Source organism: Protomyctophum parallelum, assembly GCF_964188405.1.
Source record: "Protomyctophum parallelum genome assembly, chromosome: 11".
In the NCBI taxonomy this organism is placed as follows: Eukaryota; Metazoa; Chordata; class Actinopteri; order Myctophiformes; family Myctophidae; genus Protomyctophum; species Protomyctophum parallelum.
The window spans coordinates 5,192,721-5,207,059 of NC_139707.1; the positions used below are offsets into that span (position 1 = coordinate 5,192,721).

Genomic DNA, 14,339 nt, shown 5'->3' on the forward strand with positions numbered 1-14,339 from the left:
ACAAAAGACCTAGAGCCAGTTGCACCACCTCACACTAAGTTCAAACTTAGCCTAGTTATAGCTTGGCTTGAGGTTTGAACTTAGTTTGAGGTGGTGCAACTGGCTCCTATACTTTGCCATATGTCATGTGCCGGGAAAGGGACGATCTACAAGCTCACAACATGTGACATTCATAATGCATTGTGAGCTTGTAAATCTGCACTTTTTTGGCACGCGACAGCATAGTAAAAAAAAACACAGCCAGTGTGAGAACACCCAGTGTGCGTTCTCAAGTGGTCTAACAAGACAGAAGCTTTCGGCCAGATGCCTACAGATATCCCACAACAGCAGGCCTGCGTGTATGTGTGTTGTGTGTGTGAGTGCATGCGTGTGCAGCACTATTGTAATTGTTTAGACGTTAACGAGTTTGATGAATGTATAGTCATTAGAAGAGAGAAGTTATGAGTGGGTGGCTGCAGAAATGGGTGGCAGCATGTATGCTATTGTTTACTGTAAGTGTGGATGTGTGCACAGCGTGTATGCCACGCACATCCGCACACAGCGTCTGAGAAATTGAGCATGAGGAAGGGAGAGAGAGATAGATGTATGTATGGGTGGGTGGGGAATTAAGAGACGAAGTTGGGCAAGAGAGATGGAGAGTGAGAGGGGGAAACACTGACGGAGGAGAGTGGGTGGGGGTCTGTAAAGTGAGGAAGTGGCTCGGCCCTGCCCTCTGATTGTGTTCCGTGTTCTAAGTGTGTTCAGCCCATCCCTGTGGGAACATCGACTCATTCCAAGGGACCGAGGGAAGGAAACAGCCCCAGCCCTAGTCCCCCCCCCCGTCCCCCCCCCCCCTCCATCTCCCAACCCCTCCCTCTCTTATTGAGGAGCATTCCACAGACTGAGTCAGCTAGCAAGCAGCTATAGCTCTGCTGCTGTACGTAACGTATGTCTCGCCATGTTCTTGTTCAGACCAAACCGTCTACTTGGTTTTGGCCAATTTCCATTGTTGCTGTCTTGTCTTCTGTCCCTCGTGCTCCTCCTCCTCACTGTGGTTGTCTGCTACAGCCCTTTGTCTTTCTATAACCCCCTCTCTTCCTCTGGCATCTGACGGTCGTTTGTCACCTTCCTCCACCTACGTGCCTCTCCGCTCATTTCTCTTCTCTTCTCTTCTCTTCTCTTCTCTTCTCTTCTCTTCTCTTCTCTTCTCTTCTCTTCTCTTCTCTTCTCTTCTCTTCTCTTCTCTTCTCTTCTCTTCTCTTCTCTTCTCTTCTCTTCTCTTCTCTTCCTCCCCCTCCCCCTTCCTCTTCCTCTTCTGGTATCTGGCTGTCTTCGCTCACCTTCCATCCCTCCTCCTGTGTGCCTCTCTGCTCATATCGTCCTCTCCATCTATCTCCAGGTTTTCGTCTCTGTTTATTCTCCCAGAGCTCTGACTTCCTAACAAGGTAAAGCCTAACCCCGGCTCGCTGGCCTTGTTGCTTTCACACCCAATATGGAAGTCCTGCTCTGTCCCATGTGGCCTCAGAGGCTTGTTTACTGGGGACTCACATGCTGGGAATGGGACTGGACAGTGTCATGACGGACAGGCAGCATGTTTCTTTCCCCCCCCCCCCCCCCCTTATTTTTTTTCTGTTTTCTTTTTAATTCACGTCTATAAAAACAAGACGAGACATACGTAATGACTGAATATTTGAAACGCTCTTGTGTGCTTTGTAGAGACGAAGCCAATGTACACATTCTTGTATTTCGTAGAGACCCGCAAAACATATCAAGACATAAACTGCAGACTAACTTTCATAATTTTAGGCAATTTGTCAAGTTCTGTGTACCCGACATGCAGTGCATATAGGGTTAGGGCAAGACAAAGCAGACAGTATACTGTCTGTTTGTAATGGCTATTGTTTGTTGTTATTCTGTATTCTGAAGCTGAATGCTTTATTCTCTTTATTCTCCAGACTAATGCTTAATTAATGCATTATGATCAATCTAAATTCTAAAAGCTCATAAGATTCAAGCTCACACGTTTGCTGTGAACTTGTAGATTGGTTATTTTCACCACGCGACACAGCTGTACAACAAAGAGTACATCAGACTTGGACAAGGATGACGGAATGTTGTGGCTTTAATGTGGCCCAGGCCCTAGCGTAACGGTCTGGGCACCGGACTGGTGATCCAGTCGCGGTGTGCCGCGGGTTCGACTCCCGAACCCGACACGGCCTTTACCGCATGTCATCCCCCCATCTCTCTCCCGTTTCCTGTCAGCCTACTATCTGTCCCTTAAAAAATCAATAAAAGGCGTAAGCTGCAAAAAAATATCTTAAAAAAAAAATGGCTTTAATGTACTGTATATCATGGCCTGTGTCCCAGTGTGGAATTGACTCAGTGCCCTATGGGTGATCCTCTGTCCTCCCTCATGCAGTACAGTACAGTACAGTACAGTACAGTACAGTACAGTACAGTACAGTACAGTACAGTACAGTACAGTACAGTACAGTACAGCAGAACTCTGCTTAAATCTGACCCTGGGAACCAAAGTTTTCATGGGACTGTGCAGTCGGTAGGGTTCGAGGGTGCCACCCCCCCATGTTTGAAGGTCTCTAATTAAGAAGTCAAACTGACTCTCAAATGTTACCCCCCCAAGTGCAAATATAGTCCCCGGGAGTGCCTAAATAGAAACTAAATATACCGTGAAAAGTAATTACACTCCTGGCTCTATATTTTAACAGTGAGGTCGTCACTTTCCCCGAGCTCAGTGGCTCAGCACTGCGACCCACCTCCCTAGGGCTATAGCCCACCAGTTGTGTTTGTTTTTTTGGTCAAATAGAGTTCACAAATGTTTGCTAAACTGAAATAAATCTCCGGCTTTCCCCTGGATTCACAGGGATAATTTATAGTAAGTAGACAGTGTTCATTTGTGTTACGGTGAGATGTTCTTGTAAGATAACGCAACATTGCCGCCATAGTGCAAGTCGTCAGTAACCTGAACCACTGTAAACGACATTAAAGGGGAAACGTTGCCGGTTTTGAAACAAAATCCCATTGTTCTGATCCGATGTGAGGATGAGATCATATTAATATTAGTTGGGAAATGTAATAGTGCTTTTTGATACAGGGCCACTGTAATTATCGACCGCATACCTGTAAATCTTTCGTTGTACAGTCGTTAAACTGAGCCAGAGTAGGAGCAGCCACAAACTCATCCAAATTAAATACAACCATACTTGGAGTAAAACGTAGCTCTGTTATGAAGGCTGCTATTTTCAGTGTGCGACACACACTGCAGTACACATGAATCCAGCTTTTAAGTTCATCAATAATAAATAAATAAATGTAATAACATTCTACTAGACCAGGGGTTCTCAACGTTTTTGGCCGGGGACCCCCAGGAATGCTTTGGCAATGTCTCGGGACCCCCGCCCCGCCCCGCCCCCTCCCGACCCCCAATATAAATTGGCTGCAAACAATAACCTTAATAATAGACAACACACCATAAATAAATACTGAAACCACATATAATCATTAGGGAAGGTGTATGCATGTACTATGTGTACTATAATGTAAACTCTTCATTTCCATTTTCCAGCCATTCAGTTGCATTTCTCTTTTTTTTTCCATGCCTCAACAACTAATCACAATAGATATTACACTTTCTTTAAAAAATGCATCTCAGGGACAGGAAGAATAACTCATTACATAAGGAGTGTTCCAGTCTAAACCGTACAATCTTCTCCTTTATTTGGGAAAAGCCTAGGCTGTGCATGCTGCTTCAGATCCTCGTCTGGGCTGTGTTTTCATTCTCCGTCCTTTGTTGGGGGGGGGGAGGGTCTGCGCTGCGCTGAAAATATAAGAGTCGTTGGTCCAGGTGCTCTCCCCTGTTGACCCCCATTTGTAGACCCAGTGGGAGTCTGGTCCGAGGGCCCGGGCCGGGGAAGGCCATGGCAGCCATACAACCCCAACAAACATTGGAACATCATTGAAAAATGCAGCTTCTCTCATCCTGCTCGATTTACATGTTTTTCCTTATTTGGCTGGCTCCTTTCAACACAACACAACATGAATACAAATCCCACTTGTGTGAAGCCACTTTAAAGTTCCTGTCCTCTCTCCGCGAGTGAGGAGTGTGACCCTTTCAAGTTCATTCAAGTTCTTTGATTGGGATTAAAAAGTACATTTTTGTTATCAAAATCTGGAGTGGTGACTTAAAATCATTTGCGTAGTGTCTGTGTGTCACTAGACTTTGTTTTGTTGTGTCTGCACTCTGCAATAACAATGTGCCACATCAGCGAAGGAGGGAAATGTGTCAATCGTATCGTTTTGTCTGAATCTTCTATGGATAAACATCTATCTAAAACACTTCTGTAAGGCCATGTGGTCCTATATGGTGACTCAGAATCTTGAATGTGGGTTTTGCTGGAGTGATCATGTTTTAACAGTGGTCTAGACAGAGAGAGCAGCACAGCTGTTGTGTTGTTACCCCGCTTTCTTTGGTAGGTCCAAGTTTGCACAGAAGAATAATGTATTCCGCCATTGAAACAACAAAGAAAATGATACTGGGTGTCACAGGGTGACACAGAACTGGTCATTTCCATTTTATGGACATTCCTTAACCCGTTTTGACCTGAGATCAGATTCTTCTACATTCTTCTACGTCTTCTACATCCCGACAGTTTTCTGAAAAAGCTATATTTCTATGTCAGTCGTTCTTCGATTAAAAAAAAATAGCAGACCTACAAGCTCGTAGCGCGCCACTCGGTGGCGCGCTATGAGCTTGTAGATCTGCTATCTTTCAATAGCTAAAGCATAACATAATTCTAACACCAAAAGGGGTTCCCGCCCAAAATGGATTAAACGAGCACTTCACCAATTTTCAGCCTCATCTTCACATAATTACGCAATTCCCTACTAATTTGTATAGCTTTTTTGCCATTATTTGATACGGTACAGGAATGTGACAGGAAGGGGGGAGAGAGATGGGGGGAAGACATGCAGCAAAGGCCGACGGGCTCGGACCCGCGGCACGCCGTCAGGCTGGATTACCGACCTATGTGCCTGGACCGCTCAGCCGCGGCCCAGGCCAGCCTTTCTATTCCTGGAAAGTTAGCATGCTGAAATAGAAGCCATTGTTCTTGCATTGATAACTCAAGAAAAAAAACAGAAAACATTTTTGAAATCATCCTTGAAATGATCAAACCTGCCTAGCAATGATGTCACTGGAAGGCAGGCCAGTTTCTGAACGGTCCACGGCCTTCTTCTGTGACAGGCTGGCATCTTATAATGAGCATTATTGAGGAGAGGACCAATTATAGAGCACCGAAGTCTGACATCAATATCAGTAGAGGGTGCAAACTTACAGGTTCATGTACCGGTACTTTTTATTTGCATTATAATCCACATAGGGGGATTTTAGATTGCCTCATAATAAGAACTCATAATGTCATCCCGGCCGTTTCACTCCTCCTGTGAGACGATTTTAAGATGACCCTTATGTAATTCTCCATAGAGAAATTACTTCTGTGAACCAGGGCATGAGCGAGTGACGTCAGGACTCTATGAAGATGGGTTGAAAATGGCTTAAAAGGGATCCTTTAACCACTTAAATCGCCGCATCCGTATTCTGGGGAAAACGTCAGCAGATCAACAAGCTTACGGCACGTTGCAACGCGGCACGTTGTGAGCTTATAGATCGACTATTCCCAGCATAGATATTTAACGAAGGGTGAAAATGGAACAGACACTAGTATAGAGTCCCGAGGGTTGTGTTCAACAACACACAGGTTCTAAGTGGTTACGTGACATAGCATTCTACTGAAGAAGCCATTTGGATCAGCCGTAGGGCAGATCATATGGATCTGTGCACACTGCAGCAGAATGATGAATCAGACCTTTGATACAGAGCCAATAACCCCAGCAGCAATAAACCTGGGCTAGAAGCATGTTTTTACTTAAGTTAAACCACAATATGAGAATGCTCAGTTACAAGTAAGAGCATTCACAATTTGACTTGAGTAAAAGTAGAAAAGCATATGCATCAAACGATATAGGTAAAAGTATCAATATAGCTGATCTAAATCTAAGGCTTAGGTGCTTCGTCTTAGTGCATGTTTAGGATTTATAATAAATCAGTAACTAAAGCTGTCACATTATTGTAGTTAAAAGTCCTACTATGTGGTGAAGTAGAAGTAAAAACATATATAAACTAGAAAAAGTGCCCTTCTGGGCACAGGTCTCCACCAGGATAGGAATGTAGGACATTGCAGCTTGCCTTCATCTGGTGGTTGGATAAAAGGGCAACAAAAGTAAATTAGAGGTAAAAACACTTTTCGGCCAGTTATAGCGCCACCTTGAGGCTGAGTTGAAATTGTCCATGTGGCATTTCTTCCTCGGCCTAGTGGGAATGTGCGTGCACAATTTCACGGAAATCACGCGATGTGTTCATGATTTTCAGCATTTTGTTTGAAACTGAGCACTCCTGTGAACTTTGGAAGCCAATCTTAACCAATCAGGATGGAGTCTGAGAAATCTGAAAGACCCGTTTCGTTGAATGGCTCTAGAGAGACTGTGTACCAATTTGCGCGATGTTTGGACAAAATCTGTAGGTGTACTGTGCAAAAACTTGTTTTGCACAAAGCGGCCTCCTGGTGGCGCTATAACAGGCCGTTCTGGAAAGTTTGGGGCAGAGGTTCATCGTTGTGTGCAAAATTTGGCATCTTAACGGTGGCCGAGATTAGCTGCTCACGGACACACGGACGGACGGACACACACACGGACGGACGGACGGAGTGCAAAACATACTCTCCCCCCATGCCTTCGGCCTGGTGGAGACAATAAAAAAGAGAAAAATAAAAGAAACACTACTTGAGTAAATGTATGTAGTTACTTTCCTCCACTATCCCAGGAGCACCAAGCTTACCTCTGGGCAGCCTGCAGTGCACGGAGCAGATGATATTTGACTTTGACCACGGAACAAACACGCTGTGGAATTTGAATGGAGCGCATGCATTTTCATAAAACCACTCATCAACTGCTCAATGACACGCTTCATTATGCATGGAGGTGTTTCAATTTAATATTATTAAAATGTCAATATCTTTTTTAGTCGTGAACTCACATGTTTCCTCTCTCTTTTGTCTCTCTCCCTACCTCTAGTGTGTCGAGTCGTCTGCCACAAGAAATGTGAAGTCAAGGTAAGATCGAGTGCATTAATATAAAACTAAATTCACACACTCATGAAACTGTTGTCTAAAAGCTGACATAGATTAGGATTTCATGACAGACCCAATTGGCTGAAATGGTATTTGAAAATCTGCTTAGTCATCATGGTTTCTGGACCATGCATGAATGGGATCCTAATGGCTTCTGATGGCTACACCTGCAGGATAAAGTCTGCAGTCTGATGAATAAAACATAGGGTTTCAGTCGGGTGGAACTCTTATATCTCCTTATTTCACGTTTGATCGCCCTTTTTTAAATGAATGCCCTCATACGGCAGTGTTGTGCGCAAGTAGCGAAACTAGCTGATCTAAAAGCTCATAATAAGTTGCGGTGGGAGCTTGTAGATCGGCTATTTTTGCTATTTTTTAGAAATGTGTTGAATTGGTTATAAGCGTCTCTGCCTATTTTATACAAATTGAACCAATTGGAAGGTGTTAAGATGAATTTGTGACTAAATAATAACACATTGGATCCATTGACAACACCATTCCTGAAAAGTAATGGTTTTGGACGTACAGTACAAGGTGTCCACAAGGTGTCCCGCCGACTGTAGCGCTATGTTGATACTGTAGTGTACATCTAGCAGTAGCTGGAGCTAGGTGGTCTCCGTACTGTTCCATTAAACGATACTAGCGATACTAATATCACTGCATTCATTAGTCTCGTCCCTCTCAATATTAGATTTGTTTCTGCAATGTCCCGCCCCATATTTGCATACTGGGCCCTGGTTGGTTATAGCCTGGTTCCAGACGAATCTGGTTGGCTCGTCACCACTTCAGCTGTGAAGTCCTCCCACAATTGAGAGGGGCCAGACTTAAACTGCATGGGGAAATATGCATTGCAAAGGAAGATGAAGGCGGCCTATGCGAGGCTAAGGAAATACTGCATGTCAACCAGTAGACGTCCTATGCAACAGGGTATATTTCTTAAATGCTGTCGTTGACAACTATACCTGACATTTACTAGACCGGTGCCGTGCTACTTGCAAGTTGCAAGTACCCATGCCATTGTACCCGTCTGTCTGTGACCCCCTTTTTTATGGAGTTCTGTGTGATGCATGCCCAAATGTGGAGTCCAGGCTAGTCTAGCCTAGTTTATGAGGACGTCATATTGATAACATCATGGTGAGTGACGATCGTTCCCTTCTCGAGAGACGCTGGTGACAGACTCACTCACTCAATGTATACATACAGTAGATAGACTGCTGTAGAGTCGGTAACGATGGAAGTTGGAGACCCATGCCAAATATGAAGTGCATTGCCTTATCTCAATGTGTCGTCATGGAATCTACAGGTGAGGGGACTTAGGCACAGTTAGGTCCACTGCCCAGGGCCTTTTGTGGCAGGTTCTGGACAACCGCGTATCCGACCGACTGAACTCCCTGTGGTGGTGTGTCAAATTTGAAGTTGTTGGGTCGAACGGTTGTCGAGTTACGTGGATTACAGACGCGTTGTCGGACTAATGACTGTAGGACTGTTGGTATGTCTAATCAACGTACTGTGTGCACCTGCACCCCACGGGCAAGTGCCTTTGACAGCAGACTGATTACACCTCAAAATACATATCAATCAATAATAGGACCTATTACATCTACACTAAATAATTTGGTGTTCATATTTGAACGGGTAAGGACTAGTTATATTAATGCATAGATGAGGTGCTCTAAATGTGAATCATCTGTTTCAGTTCATGGGTTTTGAAAGAGGATGTTCTCAATTCTCATAGCAGTGTTAATGAGAAATTGGCAGCAGCATTTTGTTTAATAGTTGACGGTTCTTTCGGATTCTTGTGTTATGCCCTTGTTTTAACTCGCTCCACCCTGTGGAAATGAAGGAATGTAGAAATTGCTGCAAAAAAAGTCAAACGCTATCATGCAGACTGTTAGGACATATCCCCAAGGAGACAGGGTTGGCAAACAGTGAGAGAGGAAATGATAAACTCTCCCTTTAAAATTCATGGGAGCTTATCAAGAGGAAATATTATGTTTAGATGGAGTGAGCTGGGCCTCTGTACTGTACTGTACTGTGTGTGTGTGTGTGTGTGTGTGTGTGTGTGTGTGTGTGTGTGTGTGTGTGTGTGTGTGTGTGTGTGTGTGTGTGTGTGTGTGTGTGAGGGTGTGTGTGTGTGTGTGTGTGTGTGCGCGCGCACGCCCGCACGTGATTATACTTGTGAGGGCCACATGTCCATACAAGAATAGTATAGATTTTGGCCCAGGCCGTAGCGTAACGGTCTGGGCACCGGACTGGTGATCCAGTCGCGGTGTGCCGCGGGTTCGACTCCCGGACCCGACACGGCCTTTACCGCATGTCATCCCCCCATCTCTCTCCCGTTTCCTGTCAGCCTACTGTCTGTCCCTTAAAAAATCAATAAAAGGCGTAAGCCGCAAAAAAAATATCTTAAAAAAAAAAAAAAAATAGTATAGATTTTGAGAAATAGACCTTGTGATGACATGTGTGTGCGTGTGTTGGGGTGGGTGGGTTCCGCATACAGAAATAAAAAGAAGAATCTCTAAACAAAGTGCACAGTGTCCTAGAATGTGTTTAGATTGGACGAACTCTTACGTCTCAGAGATCAGCGCTCTGCCTAAAAATAAAAAGTCCTCTGCTAAGGGTCACCCACTTGACCACAATCTCGTTTTGGAACTTAACCCATTCTGACCTGAGATCAGATTCATACGAGGTTTCCGCCGGACAAACACTGGGTCTGATGAACCCATTCTGACCTGAGATCAGATTCTAAAAATGTCAGTCGTTCTTCGATTTTTTTTCGAAAATAGCAGACCTACAAGCTCGTATCGCGCCACTCGGTGGCGCGATATGAGCTTGTAGATCTGCTATTTTTCAATAGCTAAAGCATAACATGATGCTAACACCAAAATGGGTGCCCGTTCAGAATGGCTTAAGAGAGGATGGGCGTGCGATTTGTTCTAATCCTTTAGCGTCGTGAGAGTGTACAAATTGGAACCAAACAGAGCCAAAAAGGACCCGTATATGTCAGTTAGAATGGAGTTATGTATTATTTTTCCCACCTTGAAGACATGCACATTTGCAGGCAAGCAGGCACTATATATTATGTATATGACCTCGCATGCACATGCACAATCACACGCACGCACGCATGCACGCACGCACGCACGCGCACACACACACACACACACACACACACACACACACACACACACACACACAGCCTTCATCTGGTAGCCATTATTTAAATGGTCCTAAGTTGCCAGCTTTGCCCTCTCCCCTCCAATCGACTCACAACTCAGGAAATGCCATGGGTGCAGGGCAGACTGGAAGGGATTTGTAACTCTGAGAGTGTACAAATGGAACCAAATAGACCCATAGGTGGATTTGTATGTATGTACACTCTCAGAGTCAAGTGAAATCAGTTCACTGATCTCTGTTGGTCTCCATTCACATGACCTTTCTTGGTTCTGTGGTTGTCATGTTTTCTGTTGTCACCTATTATATAATCAGAAAAGGCTCTTGCACATAATGTGGACGCTCAGTGGTGGAAACTAAAGCAACTAAGTGCATTTACTTAAGTACTGTACTTCAGTACAACTTTGAGTTTTTTTTCTTTTTTCTACTACATCTCAGAGGCAAATATTTTACTTTTACTTCACTACAACACTTTAGTTACTAGTTACTTACGCATATTTAGATTATTGTTACAAAACACACAAACCACTTCAGCCCTATATATTTTTCGGCCATTTGAAAATAGCCGATCTACAAGTTCACAATGCGTCGCAATGCATCCCTCCAGGCTATGGGACGTGGGTCTGTCTCATGCACAACCACATGCACGCATATGCAGAGTGGTTTGTTTACAAAGCCACCATCTATGTTTGCTTAGAGCTCTTATGGCGTACATTTTTTGCCAGCCAAGTCTATGGACTATGGACTAATGTTTGTTAAGGGCACTATATGACAGCCTGAGACATCACGTGGCCAATATAAATACACCTTTTCACTGTTTTATACAATTACTAGTTTTATAAAATATCAAACTGCATTCGTGGAGGACGATGAGGACAGTGTCAGACTGCCACAGTGGGTGCCCATCACTTCACACAAGTGGGATTTGTATTCATGTTGTGTTGTGTTGAAAGGAGCCAGCCACTAAGTGCTAAATGCTAAGATATTGTCCTGATGTAAACACCATGTGAAAATAGGTGAAATTGGTCAAATGTAGCAAAAATACCAAATATACAAGATTTCGAGCTCAACACATTGTCAGTTTAAAGTGATTGTAGATCAGTTATAAATATGGTCACGATATGTTACCATATGTAATGTATTGCAGACAGTCAGTCAGTGCCGTCGATTGACATAAAACACCAGAATAAATCAAATAGAAAAAAAATAAGTGTATGAGAACTTCTGTCACCTACTGTAGCTCCCTCCCATCCCTTCCCCTGATCTTTCCTCAAAACATCTTTAACCCATTCTGACCTGAGATCAGATTCATACGAGGTTTCCGCCGGACACACACTGTGTCTGATGAACCCATTCTGACCTGAGATCAGATTCTAAAAATGTCAGTCGTTCTTCGATTTTTTTCAAAAATAGCAGACCTACAAGCTCGTATCGCGCCACTCGGTGGCGCGATATGAGCTTGTAGATCTGCTATTTTTCAATAGCTAAAGCACGACATGATGCTAACACCAAAATGGGTGCCCGTTCAGAATGGGTTAAAACATGACGTGATGAACCAAGGCGTGCATCTCTCACGCTTGTCCAAGACAATTGAACTCCAATGAAATCCAGGGTCGGTTTGACGGTGCGAGAACAGAAACTTGGAACGGAGAAACTGTATGAAATCACTACTCGACTCATATATTCTCCCGTTATTTATGTTAAAAAAATATCTTATCCCCCCATCCGCCCTCCCCATCCCCACCCCTTTTTTTCTCCTTCTAAAATCAGAGAGGCATTTCCTTTCCCAAACATTTCTCGCGTACGTGTCATATTTTTTGGCAGGATGTAATTCACTCAACAAAAAATAAAAAAATAAAACATATGAACGTGACAAGGGTGAGCTGGATCCCTATTGCTGTCAATCAGGCTTGTGTGGCTGGTGATACCAGTGGTTCTTAAAGTGGGGTCCGGGGACCCCCAGCGATCCTTGAAGGGGTTCCCGGGGGTCCCCAGTAAATAAAGTAAATTAATGATTTATACGTTGGTCATTCAAATACAAATACAATCTACAAGCTGGTAGATCGCTGGTAGAACATCTTTGAAGAAAATATGAAAATGTTTTAATAATTTATAATAATAAAATGTATCTTCAATCTTTTGTTATGAGGTCTCCGGCACAAAATCTTTTCCGATTGGGGGCCGTGCCCAAATACGTATAAATGTGGGTATATCCTTGACATGAAAAGGTTTGAGAACCAGATCTACGGTGCGTTTTCATGAATTGTTCATGTCGGGAATCAGACGTCTGCCGCCGTTGTTCAATGTTAGGAATCCGACTCTTGATAATAAGTCACGCTGTGACATTTTCCACACCGTCTCGCTACAGCTATACGTCTCTGTCTAATATCTAGATAAGACCAGCGGCTTGGCCGCGGTGGAACCCAGCCTCTGCAAACAAATGGTCACACACTGTAAAAACCAATCACTGTGCAAATGTAACGGGGTTAGGGTTAAACATGTATGTAACGACAACGTGTGTGTGTGTGTGTGTGTGTGTGTGTGTGTGTGTGTGTGTGTGTGTGTGTGTGTGTGTGTGTGTGTGTGTGTGTGTGTGTGTGGGGACCCTTACGGGTCAATTTGGTTACACTCTGTGGTTACACACTGTAACCATTTGGTTACACTCAAATGTGTGTCCGTGTCGTGTCCGTTGTGTGTGTGTGTGTGTGTGTGTGTGTGTGTGTGTGTGTGCACGACGTGCACAATGCATGCATGAGTCACGCAGTGAGAGAGTGTGTGAGAATGTGTCTGTGTACAGATCTGTCCCCTCGGCTGCCTGTTTGTTCACAGATGGTTGGGAAGGTGCTAGATGTCTTGTCGTAGAATTTCCCCCCTGGTCGATGACAGGACCATGACAAGGCAGGGTCACAGGCCACCGCAGTGACATCATATTCAACAACATTCTTTTTTTCTTTTAACCCAATAAGCGGTAGAGCCAGACAAAGGTGACAGCAAACACTTTTTTTTTGTTTTATGGTGCGTTTAAACAATAATCCTGCCAAATCCTGAAGCTCAGTTCTTGAGAATTGGTATCACGCAGATTTGACCATTATAGGGCTGGGCAAATATATCGAAGACCAAACATTTAGAACCTCCCACCGATTTATTCTACCTAATCAGTCGGTTAATGGCTTAATCGAAAAGCAGGGTGTTTGATAGTTTTTATTTATCAACAAATCAACGCAAAGAATTCTAATAGCTTTTATTTTATTGACTAAATGGACATGATTAACCACATATTATACTTTGTTGTACGGTGTTGTGCATATAGCAAAACAATAGCCGATCTACAAGCTCACAGAAGGTTTTGAATCCATTCCAAACAGAAAGTTCATTGACCTGCATTGATTGAACAGTCGCATGGTACTAAAACAAGGCGACCTTTACATACTCGTATGTTGTCCGCGTTCACATTTCCACTTTCTGCTCTCAAATTCATCACCCTCCTGGAGGGGAAGAGGCCGTGTTTGTGGGAATCTGCCAGACATAGGGCTGTGAAAACATTGGGGTAAGGTGAAACTCCGGGCTGGCCAAGAGCCCCGCGTCTGCTGATGCTAGATTTAGTCTCGCACATATTCGTCTACAGTAGGAGTCATTCTAGATGTTTTTCATCAGTGCTTCTTCAACTTCGTAGGCATATAGCGATAAGATATATTATGTTACCTGTAAGACGCCTGAGGGGCGAGAAGCGAAAGGGCGAGGTTGCATGCACTGGCCATATATGGAGCGTGTATTGAGTGTACAGGGTTTGATGAGGTCAGATCAACATAATGGAATGTCAGAACATGTCAGCTCTATATGGAGATCTAAGGGGGTTGAGTGTACAGGGTTTGATGAGGTCAGATCAACAGCTCCATATGGAGATCTAAGGGTGGCAGTGTTTTGAGTGTACAGGGTTTGATGAGGGCCCAGGTAGGGCCGGGCCTTAATTTTCGGGCCTGTTGA

General features: G+C 44.0%; 1 protein-coding gene across 1 annotated transcript in view; it reads left to right on the plus strand.

Moving 5' to 3' along the window:
• Positions 1 to 14,339, plus strand: part of tns1b (tensin 1b) — a 322,987-nt gene that overhangs the window by 108,745 nt on the left and 199,903 nt on the right. The window contains 1 exon segment of the mRNA XM_083777327.1: positions 7,126 to 7,163. Coding sequence (XP_083633453.1) covers positions 7,126 to 7,163 — 38 coding nt within the window.